Raw genomic sequence first — 21,983 nt, 5'->3', positions numbered from 1 at the left:
AGTTCTGGAGAGCTTGGACAAAATTCAGCAGTGACATAAACCAGCATAAATCTGGAGTAAATTATTTCTCATTGCTATTGCTCCAGACTTATGGAAGTATATCAATATAATCAAGAACTACCCCAGGGGGCTACTTCCCCTGCTACTGAATTTAGTGGAAGTCCTCCAGTCCTGCTGCAAGATCAGACTCAGACTTACAGGCGAATATTCACTTTATCTGCTTTAGGCAAGTAATTTAAGTATGATTCAGAAGACAAAAGTAAATTCCCTTCTTACAGTCAACAGAGAAAGGAAGATACCTCTGGAGGGCGATACAGAGTTCCCAAGTTAGATGCCTGAAGGTAGACAGTTTGACTACCCACCAAGGGGCTGGCAAACTGATCAGAATTATTGTTGAAATTGGAGAAAATGATGCAGCTTACAGTAATGTGGTATTAGCGTATTTAGAACAAACTTTTATTCTGTGGGGGCCAGAGTCAGATCTAGAGATAAGCAAGTGTGACTCTGCTTTATGTCAGGCACAGTTAATTTTGGTTCTGTGGGCAATAGAGGCAAAGTAACATAGGTTAACACATATATATATATGCACATATTTGCTTTGACTTACAGCTGTCTATTAATTATTCTTCCTGTTACAGACTTCTGCCTAATGAACATGTTCGTTGCCTTTGTTACGTACACTCACCAAATGACGAATCAGATGGGAGTTAGATTACTTTGTCACCTACGCCTAATTGATACAAGTTTGTTTATCAGTGCATTCAGCCCACCACTCTTCTGTTTATTCTAAGATATATGCTTGAAAGAATACGGTCCTTCATTGCTGAATTACTAGGGCTAAGCAGATCTGGCTGAGCTGCCTACAGCATAGGAATGTAGTGTTACGCTGAATCAAGCAACTGAATAAGATCGTCTGTGCACAGAAACAGCTGTGGCTATAACTTGCTTTTGGTTACATTCCCCATGTGGTAGGTGCTGTACAACCAACTAAGGTGGTACAGACTCTCCCCTGAAAAGCTTACATGATTAAAAGACTGATGTGAAAGGGATGGGACAGAGAACATAGGTGAAGTGGCTGGGTGGGAAGCACAGAGAAGAGTAAGGAAGAACATCAGGGGATGTCTGCTGGAGAACAGGACAGATAGTGTTTAATCTTTCCAAGCTCTTTCCTCTTACGCACTTCAGGTAGCCCTGCTCCCACTTACCTTTCAGCATCTTCACTGCCACTTTCTGGAAAGAGCCATCATCTAGCTTCAGTAACGCCTCTCGAACTGACCCAAATTCCCCTGTGAAATGATCAGAGCAGGCAGTGAGGGAAGCGTTTCTAGTGAAGAAAGTATGATTCACAGCAGGTTCACTACAGGGGTCACTGAGAAAGAAGCTAAACAACCATGAGAAATGCATCTTCCAGCTCCATTTTTTATTCTGCAGTTCCAGCCAGCAGCTATCAGCATATGTGTGCCTAGAAGAGGTAGCACAACCAACAGACAGAGGCCACTGTGCTGGCAGTCCAGAAAGCAAAGGAGAACAAGAGAGAGAGAAAGCAATGCTCTGCCAGCTGGAGATGCAGAGTCAGAGCATGAGCTGGGATCCCAGGCAGACATTCCTAGGGAAGCTATATTGTGAGGGATGCAGCTGAGTGAGGCCCTGGTCAGAAAGGGGGCTATTAGATGGAGCAGTGAGTGGGTTTGTTGGCTGAAGAAGTTCTCAGCACTTGGAGCTGTTGGAGATGGCAGCTGTCAGAGCTGACAGTCCAGGAATGGTGCCAGGATTCAATCAACTGAGACACAGTCGGCCTTAGCTCTCTAAATTCAAGGAATGACTTCCATGACTTCCATGACTCACTACTGACCAGACAATAGACAAAACACTTACCTGTGTGTGAGTGGTATGTTAATTCACTGGAGCAAGTGTTTACCCCTCTATGTTCTCTAAGGGAGAAAAGATGAAGTGCAACTGGCCAAACCCTCTTCAAATTATTTTAGCCTTATGTGGCTTTATACCACAGCATAACAGCCCCTTTGCATTAGTTTTGACTCTAGATTTTCTCTCTCTAATTTTGTAACTGCTTACTCCATTCAAAATGCACTAGTATGAGGGATTATATGGTACTGAAGAGAAAGAAGCAAAACATGGCACTCATGATACCTACCTCAAAAGCATTATCTTTCCACTAGCTTTTCACCAGTGTCCTTCGCTACAGCATGGCATGTGCTTATTTCACAATAACCATAAGCAGCGGATCAGATCACAAAAGAGGAGAAAGAGAAGGGGCAAAGCCATTTTGTACTGCTTCCATATTGTTGCTCAGTTGTGTCTGAGCCTGAGATAATATAGCCATGCCCTCTTCTAACCTGAGTCCTGACCACAGAGTTGGGGGCATGGAGCTGACAGCACAGAGCAGACCATGCCAGCCAACATCCTCCCATCACAGCTATCCCCCAAGGTGCCACTGCAGTCTATTTCCATTCATTACCTGCCATGGGGCCAGCCCAGAACGGTTGGAGCAGGATCCCAGAAACTGGCCAAGAGCTGACACCGTTTAATTACTTAGCATTGCTAAGCGCTCTGAAACCTCTTCTGCAGGAAGGCCACCTTCCTGCTGTGGAAGAGACTTTCAGGAACATGTTTGTTCTGGGAGGGCTGGAGTGGAAGAATGCTCCCAGTGGAGCAGGGTCAGAGAACTGCACTAAAACAAGTATTACAAAGAAAAAGGAAGCCAAGCACTTCAGCTCCCTTTTGCTTATGACCCCTGACTTATGCTTCTCTCTTAGTTATTGGTTTTATCATTAAATGCTTTCACTTCTTCCCAGAGATTGCCTATAGCTTGAGAAATAGGGAAAGATGATTCAACAATTAGTACATTAGTCTGCAGTTTGGGAAATCTAAATTCAAATCCCTGTTTTCATAGAGAGTACCTGGGCTAACCTTTTAGCTAAAGTTTAGCTAAAGTTAACCTAACTTTACTCTGCCCATCCTCCTGATCTAAAAAACTCGGAGAAATGTTAGTGGCACCTGTGCAGGAAATCCAGCTACCCCAGTAAGAAGAACACCTAAGGGCCTGAACTAATGAGGACAAATGCCAGAAAAATTCTGTACCTGTTCTCAATGGGCCTCTTTAACAGCCCAAAATAAAATTTGGAGCCAAACCATCCCAGATGTTGAGAATATCTGAAACTGAATCAACACATTTTGAGGGCTTGGAGTGTTTGCGGTAGATCATCTCTGTCTCTATATTGTCTCAGGCCATTTGAATGCCTGCTTGTGTAAATGGAAAGAATTCCTTTGATTAAACCTCTGAAAGAAATTCACATACCAGTGAACCAACAGCACTTTGGAAAGCTGAGCATACACTACAGCTCATGACTCTGTAGAGCCACATTATAGGTATGGCTTAGCCAATATCCTCTTAATTACGTTAAACCTTTGAACTGTTTTATCCCAGCAGAAGGGAAAGTACCATTTTAATTGCCATCTACAAGCAGGAGAGAAAAACTGCTTATAATGCTTTGCCCTACTCAGCAGTATTGGTAATACAAGTGGGACTTTTAGTGTAAAGTCTTGTTCAGGTTTTGGTTCTTACCCTTGCCCAACATCCTTCCCAAGGTGAACTGCTGTTCCTGGATTAGGACATCTTTGAGTTTTGTCTTCAGCTCATCACTGATCCCCACACTCTCCACTAGAAAAAAAGGAAAGGAAGGGTCAAATAAGGGATAATTAAATGTTCTATTACAACATCAAGAGCTCCGTTTGACCTTCCCCCTAATCTCCATCTCCAATCCTATTCCCCTAATGCACACAGGAAAACCTGAAAGAGGTTCATTCCCCTCCATGTCCTCTAGCCTCGCCGCAGATAAGAGGCCAATAGCTTTTAATCCCAAGAAAATGTCTCTTTCAGTACCAACAGTCCTGAAAGGGAGATGCTGCCATAACACTAGCCTTAAGCACACCACAAGCAACTAGAATACAGCTGTAAATAACTCTGAGGAGACAGAATCCAAACAGAAGGGATTGGAGGGACACAGGCTCATACAGCTTCATTTAAGTTGACGGAACTGCACCAGTTTTTCAGTGACTGGCCCCCAGACTATTTTAAATACAGTACAAGTCTCACAGTACCTGGCTGAATGGGTAACATATTATCCAACAGCTCATGGTGACTAGATGAAAGGAGAGATCTCTAAACCTAGGAGAACAAAGTCAAAGACAGCGGGAGCATCACCCTAACCCACCATGCAGCACTGCTGTGGAGAGCCATGCCCTCACTGAACCAGGAGACAGAACTGGATCATCGTAACCCTGAACACTCCTGTGACTCAGTCTCCTATCTGAGAAGTTATCAATTCTTGGCCTCCCAGGACTGATCAGTTGGTTCATGCTTGCAGTACTGTTCAGCAGACTGAGTTTAAACTGTACTGCTAATATTATTATAAGGTCATATCCATCTCACTATTACATTGCATTAGAGTCAAGAGTCCCTGTAGTGTGACACTGGGGCAGGGGAGTGCTGAATTTATGCCTTGCACTAAAATATACTATGACAGCAGCTGTAAATGGCAAATGAAATGGTGCTATGTATCTGGTAGGGCAATGGTAATTCTAGCCATTCACCTCTGTCAACCACAGTTCAAATGCAACATGATGGCTTCAGTCTAGGCTGTAATGGATATCCATCCACAAGGCAGTTCAGCCTTATGAGAGGTCACTTTCCAGGGCTAGATACCAGAAGCAGTTAGTACACACTAGCTATGAGAACTTTTAGAAGAATCACACCTACCACCCACCCACAGAGTGCCTGAGTCTCCCTGTGAATTAATCCCATGTTGTTGATCTAAAAACATCAGTTCTAGGCAAAACAGAGACAGCACAGTACATGCATGAACATGGCTTCTCAGGCAGAGTAACTCAAGCCATTTTACTCACATGTTGCTTCAATGAGCTCTGGGCCCTCCCTGTTGAAAGACCTGGCAGCTCTGAAATGAACTGCTGGATCCCCTCTGCCAACCACGCTGCCGAAGGCATGGCTAGAAGGCAAAAAAGACACACAGGGCCATGATGACGTGGGCCATTCACTGCTAAAAGGGTGTGATGGACTATGGATGATTGTTCTCCACTTGCTGTACAAATAATACAGGCTATGTTTTGTTTAAAAGGGTGTAGCTAGTCAGTGGAAAGTGGGAACTGCCTTGCTGGTGCATTCTGGAGGGGATGGGATCCTTCAGAAGCAGGACAATGATTAAAAGACTCCTCTGGGAGTACCTGGGAGAAGCTGCAGGTTGGGGCAGGTTGCAAGAGCTGCATAAGCAGGGAAGCAGCTGCAAGAGGAGGTCAGGGAGACTCTGGAAAGAAGGGGAGCCTTGCTTGCAGCACAGAGCAATCCACAGCTATGCTTCAGAGGTGATGGAAGAAGGAGACTGTCCTGGGGTCCAAAGGACTCTGGGCAGTCAGGGAAGTTACAAGCATTTGCTAGATTGAAAAGCAGCATGGGATAAAGGACACAATGCAGGAGAGCATAGAAAATAAGGCAAGATTCATTTGCAGGTCTTTTTTCATTGAATTGCTTATGCAGCAGTGCTAAGTACTTGAAGAGTTACATTGATCTAATTTATATTTCTGCATTCTAATAAAGCCCAGTCATTAAGGTGACAATTCTTCTACTGCTTTTTGGTCTTCCCAATTTGAAAAAAAAGTAGGGCACTTTCCTGCCAGACTCTAACCCAGGGTCACCCCCCCATATTTGTGAAGAGTTATCCAAAGAAAGGACAAGAAACACTTAATTCACAACATTTCTTGAAAAATAGTGAATCAGAAACCATACTGGAGGAGAAAGTGACAACCTCTCTAACTGCTCCATAGAGAATCTCTCTTACCCAAACCGAGTTTCCTTTCTTCTCTTTCGAAGGAGAATAAGAGCCAGGGCGACAGCTGTGACCAGAGCCGTGAGAATGCCCAATGCCACAGGAACCCAGGATGTCCCATAAGGAGGTTGTCTCTGGCCACCTAGATGGAGGAGAAAACACTAGTCAGGAAGTAGAAGACTGTCAGTGGTAAATAGACTGTACTGGGATATTTCTTCTTTTTGCTTTTCAACAGAAAAGCCATCCTGCTGGATTTGGTGTGCACAGTGGATCATTGTGCACTAGAACGTGGCATAAACAGCTACTCAGCCAACCATCAGAAAACTACCTGTTTAACAGAGCAAAGGCAGAGCAGATGCATCCAGCCATCAGATACTATTCTCAGTTTTGAGCACTAACAAAGTAAATAACACTGCTCCAGATTATATTACTTTACATGAGATCCTAACTTTCAGGTGACCCACTTTCTGGTGGTGTCTCAAGACAAAAACATTACATTTTGCATGCAGGTTTCATTCTGCCCTCTTTGAGACAGTCAGGGGAGTCTGGACAAGGTGAAAGAGCTACACAGTGCTGCCTGACTCCCACTCAGACAGCATTTTGAAAGACAATAGCTCTTGATGGCAATTTGTTGAAAATATTTACATTTCCCCTCTCACCTCTCCCACAAAGAGAAGCACCCTGTGGAACTTGGTATGGGCTGTAGATTCCCAATGTTGTAGGACCTACCAGAGAGGGACTGATTTTTTAAAAGTCCCCAGAGAGTCAAGAAGAAAATTACCCAACATTCAGGTTCCAATTCCAGTCTAATATCTGCTTCCAAAACATATATATTTTTGACTACAAACTCTCTTCTCTGCAGAAGAAATCAAGATGTTGCCAATCTGAGTAAGCTACCAGGGAAGGAAGATACTACAGCAATGTAGTTTTGAAGAAATAAATGTTATCTATGCTTGGCAAACAACAGATAAATTAATCCAATTCCCTGAGAGATGACTCCTCCTCCAAACATAATTGCTAAAGATTAAATGCCAGTTTGAATGGATTTATTAAAATTTAGGATAGCCCTCATACCTCCAAATTCTTTAAGAACAAAGAATAGGTAACAGGTCTCAAAGTATTTCCTTCATCTTGGCACTTGCTTGGTCACCTTCAACAGTTGACTGTGCTTTACCAGAAGCTAAGGAAGAACCATTTTTGAGGGTGTAAGTAATCCTATCATGTGATCCTTGAAAGAGGTGTCAAGTGAATGGGCTGAGATTTGGAGGAGCTTCTGCTTAGATGTATGCTGGGCAAAAAGGAGTCAGATATTCTTGCTGGAAAAGCTCTGGCTGGCAAAGGGCTTCTAAGGCTTGACTACTAGTTGCGTTTTCAAGCCATATCTTTCAAGTTTTTAAGGAAGTATCATTTAAGGAAGGTAAAACTGAAGGAAACAGAATATAAATACTGGAATCCACTGAGGAAGCAAAATAGTACTTCTCCTCTTGCAAAAAATTATCAGAGCAGTAGCACCCATTCGTCAGCATTCTTATCTCTTCCCGCCCAGGTTTTACAGGCCCTGTATACTTTGTGCTGTGCCTTTTGACCTGGCCTTTGAGACTGCCAGTGAGGACAGAGAGGGATTAGAAACAGAAGTGCAACCAAAATACAATGAAAGGTAACTCCAATCCTCTCCACAATTCCCCAGCCAACCTGGGCTGTTCCTGCCAAACAATCAGGAGAGAAATAGTTAACAGCACTGATGTAAAAGGTCCTCTGATAGTTAATGATAAGCTTCCCTTCCCCCTACAGTGAGACAAACCTCTTTCAGACTGTTTTTTCCAGTCTCTGCTAGCTGGCCTGGTGAGATAGCAGGGATTTAGGTCACTTTTGGGGGGTGGGGTGGCAGGGGTGCCCTCCGAAAGGAGGATGGACGAAAAACAAAACAAAACAATTCTCCCTCTCTCTGAACCACTGGGAATCAGGAGCCCAAGTAATGCCACCCACAGTTTCTAACAGACATGTCTGAAATGGAGCAGAATGCTGAAATCTACTGCTCCTCTTCCTCTGCCCGACAGTTCATTGCTTCCCACTCTTTCCCTGAACTAGAGAGGATGGCTTGCAGCCCAAGTAAGGACCAAGTTTCCTCTCCTCCCCCAGCTCTGTCTTTCTCCCATTTCTTGTGCTCCTCCCTTCCAACAACATATGCCTTAAGACTGCACAAAGCAGACAGAAGGCAGTATTATTAGATGAGCTTAATGAGTATTTAGGAGCACTTTGATGATGAGAGAACCCTTTTTATTTCTGCAGTAGTTCTTTTATTGCAAGGTATACAAAAAACATAATTCAAGAGTCCTCTCCTGCATATGATCACAAAAATTACAGAGAGAAAAAAAATCATTAGACCACTCAGTTCTCCCAGAAATAAAAGCATTTGCTTCTGAAAATGTTAACATAATCTTTGTAATAGTGCACAAGATCTCTGCACATGCAGGGTGGAGCTCCTACTAGCTTGCTGTGATGACAAATAAGACTTAAAGTTTATATAGGCTTAGTCATCCTTACTGCCGTACTGGGAGCTAGTCAGAAACCACCCCTGGCATTTCTCACATAAAGCAACCAGTGCCAGCCTGCTATTTTAGGAAAGGAAGCAACTTATATTTTCTACCAGGCCTGAAACAAAGCCACAGTCTTTCTGCAGCTCTGCTGTTTAAGGCCTGTCAGCTTTTCCACAGTGAACCTTTATTTCCAGGCTGTTATGCTTGTGAACAAATGTATGTGCTTTCAGCCAGTGTTTGGCCAAAACAAGCATCACTCCTGATGCTACTTTTCTGAAGTGGTTTGTAAATAAAAGCAAACATTTTGTGCTTTCAGGATTGCCCTATTCCAGCTCCCTGTAAAATGTAAGCCCTGTACATTCCCTGGAGCTTCTTGCCAGTGCTGGCCATTTTCCAGAGGGATTTTCTAGTCCTTGCAGGTACTTTTCTTTTGACTTTGGGTGTCACAGACAATACCTATGCAAAAAGCAGGAGAAACACATTAACTGGGGGGAAGCCCATCCTCTGGCAGAATCAGCTCTGGACCTCCACACCACTTTATTCTGCTTTAAACAAGTTGGGGACTTTGATCCCACAATGACTGTGAGCTCACACATAACCATCCCTAGTGACTTCATCACAAGAATCAGGTGGCCAAAGGGCCTTTCTGAGTAACTCACTCATCAAAAGCAGCATTAGACGCACTACTGCAGTACGGACTGCATTCTCTCCAGCTACTCTGCCCTTCTCCCCCACCTCCGGCTGGCCTGGGAACTCCAGCCCAGGTTCCCCTGCCACCCCCAAGCATGGAGGGATCAGGAGGAATCAATGTCCACATGATTCTCCAAAAGACATGTGGAGTAGCAGGAAAGCAGCAGTAGATGGATCAGCACCGGAGGGCAGCGATAGCTTCCTGCCCCACAACAGTGGCTGGGGGCAGAACTTCAAGAGATCTGGGATTTTTGCAGACTTGTACCTCACTGCCTTCTCATCTCTAATCTATATTTTGCTTCTGAACTTCTTCCTCTCAGTTGTTTTTCAGTTTCCTTCACAATCAGTATTCTTCTCTCCCATCCAGTCATCTCCCCATATGCTGTCCTGCCCTTCTCTTTAGCCAGACTCCTATTTCCCATTCACTGTGAAATTCCAGTGGCAAGTAAATCAACACAGATGGACCTAACTGCCCTTTTATCACCAGGACTGCTCTCCACACATGCACGTTCTTCCCTCCCAACATACCCTCTGCATGGTCCAAATTGTACAAGTACAGCTTCTGTACCATTATTTCACACTTACACCAGCAGTTCGGTTTTTCCATTGAGGGAGCTACGCTAGTTTAATATAAACACTTTAGTAAAGCCCTTGCAAAAAGCTGTATGGCGATGGTTTAAATAAGGCTCAGCTTAAACTAGTCAGGAATGACCTCAAATTAAACCAAAGAAGAAAACTTACATTAGAAGACTTTTCTGTCACATTTACTCTTGTAAATGTGTGTGGCTTAAGCCCAAATGATGGATATCAAGTCTTCATTTGTATCTTTTATATTGTGTCCCCCCTCATCCTGCTCTGCACTAAGCACAGCAAAAGCTTGTTAAAGAAGAAACAGCAGTGGCTAAAAGCTGTTTTGTTTACACTAGCTCTTTAAGTGTTATTTAATTTTCATCCTACTTGATGAAATGTGTTGTTGTATAAAGCCACACGGCTCAGTCAGATGTGGGTGTTGAAAGGAGCAGACTTGGAGAAATACAGCAGTTCCACCACTTCTGACTTTCTTCCCCATGGTGATGGACTCACCCACGACCTCCTGGGCTTCAAGCAGGAAGAGCTCACTCCAGGGCCCACAGCCTGCAGAGTTCAGCACACACACCCTGATGATCAGGTCTTTGAGAGGATTCCACATTGTAAGATTAGCTTTTGTCTCCTGTACGATCATCTCCCCCTGAAAGCAAATAGCAACAAATGATAAATTGCCTTAAAAGGCATCTAGTATAGAACTTCACTTTAAAACTAAAACAAATCAGTACTGCGCATTTTATTGGTGCTAAAGAACGGGTTGAGAGTTTTGACTTCTGGGTTCTAGTCTTGGCTTTGTCACTAACTTGGGGTGTCATCCTGGGTTTCTCTTCTCAAAGATTGCTAATAGCTTCCCAGAGCATAGGGAAGATAGGAGGTTTAATGATTTCCTGCTTTGAGATCCTTCCATGAAAGTTGCTATAGAAATGTTTTTTTTTCCCTCCTGTTAAAATACACAATTCCTTCTTCTGTTTTAAACACAAAGATGTTCTAACATACTGCAAAGCATCTGACAGTTTTAATCCAAAGGAGGAGCCTATCTGTTTTAACTTGTTGACCAAATCTCAAACTGCTGCTGAAATTCATGGCCAACTTTCACTTAGGAGGACAAAGCCAACATATTTTCAGTAATTTGGGGGATCTTCTTGACACACATCATTTGCAATAAACCCATGAAGATTTGGTTGCCACTGCTGACAATGTAAATTCAATGGGAATTTACAATGGGAGTCAATGAGGCCGACCTAGTATGAAATGGGTCATGCAAGAAAGGAAGTCTGTTTTCCCTCTAGCTATCTTTTATTACAGGCTTGTTCATCATTAATAATCACCGGGGAAATTTAAGAAGTAAGAAACCATAAGAAATAATGCTGTGAACTTCAAAGGCAGATACTTGTGAAAGGTCAATACTGAAGATCAAATGAAAGGCCTTCTCCCCTGACAGAGTCCCTTTAAGCTCCTTCCATACTGTAAATGAAATAAAGGAATCCACAACATTTTATTGTGATTTATAGTATAACTCATGCACTTGTTAAATACTCCTGTGCTGCTAGGATTTGAAAACACAAGTCTAAGCCACAGGAGAGAGAAGGAGCAGATCCTGCCACACTGTCTGAGCAACTCTTGGGACAGAACTTGAAAGAGGGAGGAATGAACTGAATTCTCCCTCCATTGTCCTTGTTGTACAAGGAGCAGCTGGGAACTGATCTGTCTGCAGATGAACATTGAAGCAAAGGATTTTACATGTGCAAGGAATGCGAAATTGGCCCAAACATCTGAAGCCAGAACATTTACACAAAAGCAATGCCAGGAACCTAGCCCCCCAGTCTTGGTAGGGGATGAGGGACCCAGCACCTATAAGATTTAATCTGTACATTCTCCACTTCTGTGTCCAGTGGCTCAGCTCCCCTCAGAATCTGTTACCTGAGTTACATTATCCTGAATCCACTCCAGCCTGTATCCCAGGACACTTTCTTTCAACACGTCTGGAGCCACACCTTCCCACTCCAAAATCAGACCAGGCTCCTTTTGGATAATATGGATATTTTGTGGGGTGCTGCTTGGAGCTGAAGGCAGAGGACAGAACACAACCACTCAGTGCAGCAAAGTAAGGTACTATCCACACCGAAAATCACTGAAAAGACAACTTCACTCTTTCCTGAGATCAGCCAGAGCAGAGAGTGTGAGAGGAGAAAACAACTTCTGCAAGCCACCAATCACCATGTTTGCTTCAAGTGGAGAAGATAAGGTTAAGCCAGCATCTCTTGTTTCACTGCTATCTCTTATTCCCAAGACTCCAAGGATCTCAGAGACCCAATGGGACACATGCATAGCACACACAAGCCCTGTGGCTCGATCAGCTTCTGTCTTACACATCATGCTGTTAACCGCATTTGACTACAGATTATTATTTTGTTTTACTGAAGGTAAGACAGAAAACAGAACAAAATGGGTCCGATTCATTCATGGGACAACTCCACAGATGTCTGTTGAGATACTCCAGGAAGGAAATATCAGGATGTTTTTGACCCAACTGATTGGTTTTTGGTCCTAAGCAGAGTTCATAACTTCAACGTCTTTACTTACAAATTTCTAAAATTTGTTCTGGAAGCCATTGGGGAAGAATAAATGTGAAAGTACAACACCCCATTCCCAGCTTCACCCACAGTAAGAGAAATAAGAATGGCAGGGTGTTAGGAGACCCTTAGAGTGGACAAGCAATCCAACAGTGTCATGTCTGACCGTGCAAATGCAACAGGACTTGCATTTGCGAATTAGCAAGTTTATGAAGTTTATCATCAGCTCTTTGTCAGCTTTAGAACTGCTTTCCTGCTCGTCTGCTCTGTGCTTACCAAGCTCCAGGGTCTGGAAGTACACACGGTCTGTGAAAGGGGAGCTGCCCATCTCATTGCTGCAGCGCACACGGACGCTGTAGTTGGTGGAGTGCTTCAGGTCTTGCACATCGTAGGCAAAGGGGGGCACCGGGGCAACCTCCATGGAGACCTCCCGGCCTTCTGGTGACTCTGCCACCTGGGCCAAGAGCGAAAGGGAGCAGGCCGTTACCATTAACCATATGAATAACAGGTCCACAATTGTTTCACAGTTAGCTCAGGAACAAGTAGAAACAGATATGGCACCGGTGGTGTTTAAAATGCTGGAAAGGGAGTTGTCAAACTAAGAATCTCAAGCCATGCCTTTATTTCATTTAAGTGATATCTCTCTTCTAGCTTTGGCAGTTCAATGATTTTCTAGCAGCTGAAAGTTTGGTTCCATATTTTAAAACATTTCCTTATCTATGTTGCAAATTCTACATTTTTTTTTTAAGTACTTGTTGCTCTGAGTGCTGGCTGTTTGCTTCTGAGGCTTGTCTAAGTTTGGGCAATGAAAATTGTTAGATCAACTTCCCTGTTGCCTATTGTCATCTTTTTCTGAACTCCTTTTTCAGAAGTTTGTATATTTGTACAGTCTTGCAATGGATTACAGACACAGCAGATACAGGTAGCTTGGTTCACCCAAACTGTTTCAAATTAAACTGAAAAGAAACTTGCTATCACTCCTGCAGCTCTTCTTTTCTTTTTTAAACCTGAACTTTTAAGTAACATGAACGTTAAGTTAAATCTGATCTCACTATGGGCTTTTAATGCACAGACAGGTTCAATGTTCCACCTCCTTTTGTACTAACAACAGCAATAGTCTCCTGCATAGCTCCAGGCTCAGCCCTTCTCTCTTCTCAAGTGCATATGAAAGAGCAGAGCTGGGAGTAAAGGCAAGGTATACTGACAAAAGTGAAACAATCCCATGAACTTTCTATTCTCTAAGACTATAGCAGTCTTTCTTCCTACCCTTCTTCTGCTCATTCTCACACACACTTTGGCCCACTGATTAATTTGGCTAATAAAAAGGAAGATCTCAAGTTTCCTAATGGAAGAACATATTGTTCTCATTGTCAATCAGTGTCACCCAAAGCAGGGAAAAAGCAATCCGTGTTTAGTGTACAACTCTGTCACTTTGATAATGCGTTTTTGTCAGGAGTCTTGTATCTTCCCCCCTTTTTCCCTGGAATACAGCTTGTGCGAAAGGTGAGTAAACACAGTGACTTTCTACCCTGTTCCTCTCAGAGGTAATCTGCCTATCTGAACATGTGCTGTGCTGGGGCACTGCTGCAATTGCTGAGTGCCAGGGAACGAGAGCCAAGCCTCACCCCCACCCCCTTGGCTTTCTGCGAGCTCCTAGCAGAAGTACAATAGCTCTCTCACTGGGAGCCAGGAGTGCGTGCATTTTCTCATGGAAATGTGGGTCAATGGCTCTCACAGAATCAGAACCATGGGAGAAACACTGAAGATGAACCGTGGCATTTAAGCTGCTAAAGACCACTACAGGAAACAGCTTTTTGTCAGCGGAGGATTAGTGCCAAGTTAACCTGCTCCCAGAACCAAACCTGGGCACTTCATCCTCCCCAAATGGAACAAAAAAGTCTGTGAGGCTTAAAGGGGGGAGAGACTGCTGAGTGGGCAGAATCTGAGCTGCTCTGACTCAGCCTCTTTTGCATCTGTCCCTCCTTCCCCCACCCCCCACCCCTCCCCAAGAAAGTGTGAGGAGGAGCTCAAGACACAGGAGATTAGCACTGCTGAAGCTGAAGATCATGACAACCAGAGAGAATAGGCTGTTCCAACTGGAGCTAACTCGGCAGAGAATAGACTGTTCCAACTGGAGTTAACTCGGCATTGTAAAACAGAGGAAGAAAAACATTTTGAACAGCAAATGAACAGAAGCAGCAACAAAAAACAGAGACCTGGGCCAGCTATATTCAGGCATTCATTCTGCCAGAGAGTTAAATCAAGATGATAGTTTCTTTTATTTATGAAAGAGAATAAACATCAGAGCATGAAATCTCTGGTTTCCTCACCTCCTCCCCAAATAAAAGAGGAGAGCAAGTAAATTAGCTTGGCTGCTTCCAGTATATTTTGTGCTTATAATCCTTCCTCATCTACATAGTTGGCAACACCCCATAGAAATTCCACTCCAGCTCACATTAGTGCTGTAATCAGGTAGGGAAAGCAAAGAGGCCCACTATTTGCACCTGACAGATAAACCCCTGGGGAATGTGCCTGCCTCTCCTTGCTCCACTTGCTTCAGAAATCACCATTTCTTTTTGTCACTCAGATATGAGCTGTTTGATCCGATTTTACAGTTAAGTGTGTAATGCAAGAAACAAACTTTGTCTGAAGTTGGACATGCATCATTGTTTCTAGGAACCTAAATAAGTGTTGCATTTTTTCAGAGATGCTGAGTACTCAGCACTAGCTGGAGCTAAAAGCCACCCTTGAATTTTTTGGGTAGAATTTGGAGGTGATTCTCCCCCTCTACTCAGCCCTGGTGAGGCCACATCTAGAGTACTGCGTCCAGTTCTGGGCTCCCCAGTACAAGAGGGATGTGGCACTACTGGAGCAAGTCCAGCGAAGGGCCACAAAGATGATTAGGGGACTGGAGCATCTCTCTTATGAGGAAAGGCTGAGAGAGCTGGGCCTGTTTAGCTTGGAGAAGAGAAGGCTGAGACGAGATCTTATCAATGTGTACAAGTATCTGAAGGGAGGGTGTCGAGAGGATGGGGCCAGACTCTTTTCAGTGGTGACGAGCGACAGGACGCGAGGCAATGGGCACAAACTGAAACACAGACACTTCCATCTTAACATGAGGAAATACTTTTTCACTGTGAGGGTGACAGAGCACTGGAACAGGTTGCCCCGAGAGGTGGTGGAGTCTCCTTCTCTGGAGATATTCAAAATGCGCCTGGATGCAATCCTGTGCAATGTGCTCTAGGTGACCCTGCTTGAGCAGGGGGGTTGGACTAGATGATCTCCAGAGGTCCCTTCCAACCTCAGTGATTCTGTGATTCTGTGAATTGGTCTTGGGTAATGTAAAAACCAATCAAGATTTAGAGGCAGGGCTCTAAAACACGCAAATATGCTTGACTTTGTCTCCAAAGAGCCCAACTTATCTTCTGCCTCCATCACCCCCACCTTTCACGTATCATGCCCTCTACTCTCAAGGTCCTCATCCCCTGTGCTCATTAGTATAGCTGGATCCCAGCATTCCCACTGGCATTGCAAAGCACAGAGCTGAGGTGGCACAAGAGTTGCAGGTGACTGCACTGCACTGGAACAAGTTACCATGGGCCAGTTGCTCCAGGCCAACAGAACGTGTGATCACCCTGCAGCCACGCAAAGTCACTTCCCACCACGTTACATGTACTTCGTATGTGCTGCTGTGTCACTCTGCATGGGAGCTGCTGCCATGGAGCAAGTGATGTGATAACTTGCTGAGAGGGAGAATCAGGCCAGTCTCAAACGCTTAGCTGGGCAGCTCATGCTCAAAGCTGGCTCTGCTATTTGGCACCTGCACATGCCCTAAATTGTATCCTGTTAAGTTTCCATGTTTTAAAACTGTGGAATGAGAATTTGAACGCTGCTACAAAGCAGTTAAGAGAGTGACAGACAGCTCAAGCAGTGAAGTGGTCAGGGGAGTCCCACTCTGCCTGCGGGGCACGGGCAGCGTAGAGGGCCCATACCTGAAGAGTGCAGGAGTGGAGGGGAGAGCGGCCATCGAATCCCGGCACCCACACTACACTGGCGTTGCTGCTGGTGACTTGGCTTACAGTTACGTTGAGAGGCGGGAGAGGCATGGCTATAAAGGAAACAAAGAAGCTTTTCAGCATACACAGAAGGGAGGTATTCACATGGAAATGGACAGAGGCTTGAGGCTAGAAATTGTGCCAGAACTGGTGTAACATAACATCTTTAGAGAGTGTCCCTGAGTGTTGCGAATGAAACTATTATCATAACATTGAACAAGCTATTTGCATCCATTCTTTAGGAGTTCAGCATACTTGCTTGTTACATACAGACAGCAGTTGATCTCTCTGATAGCAATGCTGGTGTGTGATGTTTGCACCTTCGCCATTCAACCCTCTTCCCTACCCCCTCCATCGCAATGCATGACTCAGCCTTGCTGACATAACTGTCTGTGGACCTAAATTGAGAACTAAATTAGGGGTTCAAAATCCATCTCCTGGCTCTCAGTCCAAGCCCCAGAACACCTCTGCCAGCACAAATTGAAGGGCGGTTTACTGTAGTGACCAGAATACCTTCCAATTGGATTTGCAGCTGACCGCTTTGGACTGTGAAACTGCTGCCTCCAGGTGTCCATTACAGACATTTTGGGACGTTTTGGGACAGAGCCTGAATTAAAAACTCTGCTTTCTCCAGGCTGAAGATTAATTCAGAAAGCACTTTCAATTTTATAGAGGGGGAATTTGAGGCAAAGGAAGTGTAAATTACATAACTGGTATCACACTACAAATTAATGGCAAAGTCGGGAACAAAATCAAGATTCCCAGACTGGCCATTTAATCAGATGTCTGTGCTTCCTACTGCCACAGAGCAGCACTGAGCACTGCTCCTCTGCTCTCACTCTGACCAGGTACCTCCATCTCTGCAGGTGTTGTGAGGATTTTGTCATATTAATCCAATCTCCTTGACTCACTGTTAGAAACCCACAACGCTTCCCTTTGTTCTTTCTTTTTCCTCCCACCGTAACTCCACACAGTCACTCTGTATTTTCCTGATATACTCCTCTTATCACCATCCCTTTTTCACTCCTGAATCTGTATTTGCATTTAATCCACCTTACTCTTGAAAAAATTACCAGCTTCATGAACACCAGCCTCTCCCCTGATCTTTCGGTTCTTTTTTAGTATGCATACACGTGTGTGTGTGTGTGTGTGCGCGCGCGTGCGCACACATGCATGCAAAAGGGAAGGGGGGCAGACCACCGGTCCAGAAGAGGAGAGGTGCAATGAGTTCTCTGCCTTTCAGTGAAAGGTCTCCGTGAACTAACATAGACTTTTCTGGGGGGGTTTATTGTTTGTTGTTGTTGTTGTTTTTTTCTTTTCCTTCTATTTCTTTCCATTTTGCTCTCAAGTATTTAGGTCGGTAAGCTCTTTGGAGAAAAAATCCCGTTTTTAAGCTTACTTTCACAGCTATGCTAACTTGAATATCATTGAAACATTGCTCCTAACGTAACATACTCACAAACACACTCACAGGTTCTGAGTTTAGTGACAGGTTCTCTTCAACACTGGATGGCAAGCTCAAACGAGGTATGGGCTACAATGCCCGCGAGAACAAATAATCAACTGCTAACGCATTTCAGTGACACATCCACTCTTTAATGTGCACAGCCCCTAAAGAGGGCTAGTTTGCTAGCCCCTTCCCACAGTTCTGCTATAGGTAGAAGGGACAGACATTTCCCCGTTGGGTGCTGGAAAAAGTTCTCGGTGTCCGTGTTTTCTGCTGTGCTGCGAAACATGGGATATGATCATAAAAGTCTTAGGCACACACAAGAAGGAGGGCAAAGCCAGTTCGAAAACAGCAGCTTGAGTGTTAAGATAATTTGAGTTAACTTCCTGTATGTTTGTAGAGTGCCTGGAACAATGGGGCTTTGTGCACGACTGGGGACTGTGGGCTACAATAACAGTAATTTTCTCCTTGGAGAACACCCAGCACATTGTCGGCACTACAGAGAATAGATAATGAACAACAACAGCAGCAAATTTGAAGAAATGTTAACAGTTTAAAAGTGTCCTAGCAAAAATATTTGCCTCTGGAAACACAGAAGAAACAAATTGTTTAATAAATTGTTAGATAGACTTCAGAGTCCTCATTAGCACAGGAATCTGTGTAAGAGAGGAAGGCCCTGATCAAGCATGTACAGACAGCTACTCCCAAGAGTAATTCCACTGAAGTCCCCATATGTTTATAGAATCAAGGACTAAATGAGCATTATCTGGGCCAGCTCCCATTTCCAGTGATGCCCTCACTGGGAGCTTTGCTTTAACTTTAACAGGAGCTGTACTGGATCTCCAAGCTTCTGTTCTTCAAAGGAGCCTCCTCACTTCCCTAAGCTTATAACTACTGCTTTAAACATATCTTTGAGGTATTACAGTTAGAACCTATACAACTACAGCACAGGACTTTCTATTTAAAACCCTGTTTTTTTAATCTCTAGGAGATGTCAGATACTGATGTGACATTTGGCAAATCACTTAACCTCAGTCTCTTCAGCTTTAAAACAGGGGGATACATCTCTCTCAAGTGGCTTGTGTGGATTCATTAGTTATGATTGACCTTGAAGCATTTGGAGCATTTTTGGCTAAATGTAATTTCTAGGAAATATATGAGAATTCTGAGGCCTTTGCCCCATTATCTTATTAATGGTTAAAAATCTGTGTTAACATTAAAAAAAAAAAAGAAGAAAGCTTGTTTATGCTAAATGTTATTTCTGACCATGGATCGGTGAGAATTTAAAGCATAATAGCTTTGTGAACTAAACTCTATCCCCGAATAAAAATATCCATAGAAGATATATTCCACAATAACTAATTCCTCTGTGTAGACAAGCCTTTAAGGCAACAACTTTAAATGTTTTTAAATTAAGTTATAAATCATACTAATCCAACATATTGCATTCTTGGCACGGCAGTAACCACAATGTTTGTCCTGAAGAAAAATACACCCTAGAAATGGTAGATCTACACCTGGATTTTAAACTATATTTTAATGCATATTAGCTAATACAATTGTAAGTTCTGGTACAGACATAAATGCTTGCTCTTTTTCAGTCTGAGCAATAAACTACCACTGGAAACAAATGATTTTTGTGACATCTCTCTCCTAGAACTGATAATCATGTCATGTATTGCACATTAAAGCACGACTAAGAATTCAAATGCAGAAGCATCCCAACACGAAGAGGGGAAGCACTGACTGTTCTGATCATCCCACTGTTTCAGTCACCTGGCTGAGCAGAGGAAACGTGACATTGGCTCAGGGCCTCAGAGTGGCAGCTGCTCATACAAGGGCTAGGAATTATTTGTTTTCAATGAGTTTCTAAAGGGCAAAGAACAACAAAAAAAATCCATAAAAACAATATGGATGGGTGGATTTTACTGGCTACTGCTAATCAACTTCCCTGTCTGTTTTCAGCATCTAATGTGATGCCAGTAGAAGCAAGTAGATGCAATGGCCTCTTTAGCTCTAACAAGACTCATCTATCTCCAAGAAGGAAAGATTTCCTCAGCTACCATTTAGATCATATCCAGCTACAATCTCTCATGAACAATTTTACTGCTCTCTCTCCTTTTCAAGGAAAATCTGTTATTTGACATCATGTTTCCATTCCTGAATCAGATGTGTTTTATTTTCAACAACCAATTTCACCGCAGGGATACAGCCCTGCATAGCAAGCAGGGAGCAGCCATTAGAGCACGATGCATTGTTTTGGCTGAACTGGTGCTATTCGCAGGCAGCTCTGAGACAGCCCCTGCATTAAGGAGCCTTCCTTTCCCTCCCCACAGGGCAAATCCCTACTCCCTTGCCCATGCTCTTGCACTCTCTCACCTTTAATTTGAACAGTGGCTGTCCGAGATGAAGATAATCCCTTTACGTTGTGAGCTTCGCAGGAGAAAACTGTGCTTTGATTAATACCTAGAGATTAGCCAAGAAAAGGAAAAGAAACACAAACAGCTATGTAATCCAGCTTCAAGCCTTCAGCAGAATTTCAATTATGTATGATACCCAGCTCATGCCATACAGGCAACTGGAGGGCTGAGCAGGGTGCCAAAGGCATGTGGATTTGAATGTAATTAATGTGCCAACCACATTTTTAATGGAGAGAATGTGCTGGTGTAGGAGAGCTTCCATCGGAGCTTCAGAAAGCGCTAAAAAAGAAGGATGAATCTGGCAAAAGAGTAGATCACAGTGCTTGGTTAGTGGATGTCCATTTCTCATTACTGCATGACTCAGCCTCCACCTTGTTTCTTGGTGGTCATTGCACCCCATTTTGGTGAGCTCCCTCAGTGCAAGGATTGTGCTGCACCACATAATTATACAGTGCCTGTATAAATAAATGGGGTTTATACATCCCAGACATCAGCCTGCCACCTGAGCACCACCACAACCTAAGCAACAACCACCTTCTAACTGGGCTATGAACCCAGGTGAGGTTCCAAGCAGAGGTTGTACATTTCAAGGTAATGCCCACATGTCCCTCGCCTTGCATCTGATTTTTGCAAACACACAATGGAAGTAAAAGTAAAATGCTACTGCATCAGCATGGAGGCACCTTCTAGGGATTATACAACACAAGGGAGGGTTATGCCTCCTGTCTCCAGTGAGCATCTGCTATCTCACAGAGCCTGACCATGGCATCGTACTGATGTCTGGCTGCTCCAAGAGGCAAATTGGTATTGGTAATTAATCAGAATAGAGACGCATTTGCAAAGCTGCCTGGAGAAGCATGTCCAGCATCTGTCTTCACTCTACTTGGTCCTCAGTTGCTTTATGGAGCTCTATCTGAAAAAAAATGACAGGAAACACTAGCTGGGCATGCAGTTTAGGAGGGAAAAGCTTTCTCAAAGCTGCATGGAGGAGATTGCACAGTGTCTGTCTTTGCCATTTGATTCATCTTCCAAGGGTCTTAGACTGACAGCATTGCAAAAAAGGTGTAGTGAAGGAGTATAGTGAGGGTCTGCTATAAAGCGAGAGCAAAACATTTTAGCTTCTTCCACTCGCCCCAGTGAACCAGACGAAGAAGCAGGCCAGCTGGCTGAAGGCAAGGCAGCAGAGCGGAGGAGCACCTGACATGCTAGGCACTTCCCAAAGACTGAACCAAACACAATCCTGCCCTGAAGAAGATGCAAAACACACTATATACCAAGATCCCCTTGCTCTCTGGCACCATTTGTCAGCACCACTTTCCAAACACAACAATCCTTTTACCAAACCAACTGCTTGCTGAACCTTTCATACATTTGCCTACTGGCCAGTATTTTATCATTATTTTCTTCAAAATTTGATAGTTTCTTTTGCCAGCAATGCCTGTTTTCTTAACAACAGGCTTTTCTGACATGCTTTGGCAACCTGACCACAGTTTGTGCCCCACTACATGTTCTATGTTGCAAAGACAAGATCCACCCAAAGGAAATCCCAAAGAACACTACAGAGATAATTTTCTAAGCATTTCAGAAAGGAGTTTCAAGTCAAGATGATGATTAACTTTGTAATCTTCCTCCTGATTAAAAAAAAAAGACACAAAACGCGAGCACCTCAGTGCATTACGGCTGTGCACTCTTCTGCATAATGGAGGTTAGGCATCTCAGATCCCTCAGCACCTAACTTCCTAACCACTGAGGCTGTGTGCAAAAAGAAGAGGCATGGATTCCCCTGCAGCCAAGAAATAGCTAGACACGTTCCAGTTT

The 21,983-nt window shown here is 43.8% G+C and overlaps 1 protein-coding gene across 6 annotated transcripts in view; it reads right to left on the bottom strand.

The window, feature by feature from the left end:
- Positions 1 to 21,983, bottom strand: part of TYRO3 (TYRO3 protein tyrosine kinase) — a 44,381-nt gene that overhangs the window by 10,185 nt on the left and 12,213 nt on the right. For all 6 annotated transcript variants that reach the window (XR_010884156.1, XR_010884157.1, XR_010884158.1 and 3 more), the window contains 9 exons: positions 20,125 to 20,211; positions 16,236 to 16,351; positions 12,520 to 12,697; positions 11,591 to 11,733; positions 10,169 to 10,313; positions 5,871 to 6,000; positions 4,924 to 5,024; positions 3,584 to 3,679; positions 1,206 to 1,286 (listed from right to left, as the gene is read on the bottom strand). Coding sequence is in view for 3 of the 6 variants with exons in the window: in XM_067296458.1 (XP_067152559.1) it covers positions 1,206 to 1,286; positions 3,584 to 3,679; positions 4,924 to 5,024; positions 5,871 to 6,000; positions 10,169 to 10,313; positions 11,591 to 11,733; positions 12,520 to 12,697; positions 16,236 to 16,351; positions 20,125 to 20,211 (1,077 nt within the window). In the remaining 3 variants the exon portion in view is untranslated. The remainder of the gene's footprint in view (positions 1 to 1,205; positions 1,287 to 3,583; positions 3,680 to 4,923; positions 5,025 to 5,870; positions 6,001 to 10,168; positions 10,314 to 11,590; positions 11,734 to 12,519; positions 12,698 to 16,235; positions 16,352 to 20,124; positions 20,212 to 21,983) is intronic.

This window comes from Apteryx mantelli, chromosome 4, assembly GCF_036417845.1.
Source record: "Apteryx mantelli isolate bAptMan1 chromosome 4, bAptMan1.hap1, whole genome shotgun sequence".
NCBI classification, from domain to species: Eukaryota; Metazoa; Chordata; class Aves; order Apterygiformes; family Apterygidae; genus Apteryx; species Apteryx mantelli.
The sequence above is the reverse complement of the archived record's forward strand: the minus strand, read 5'-3'. Positions and strand labels throughout refer to the sequence as shown.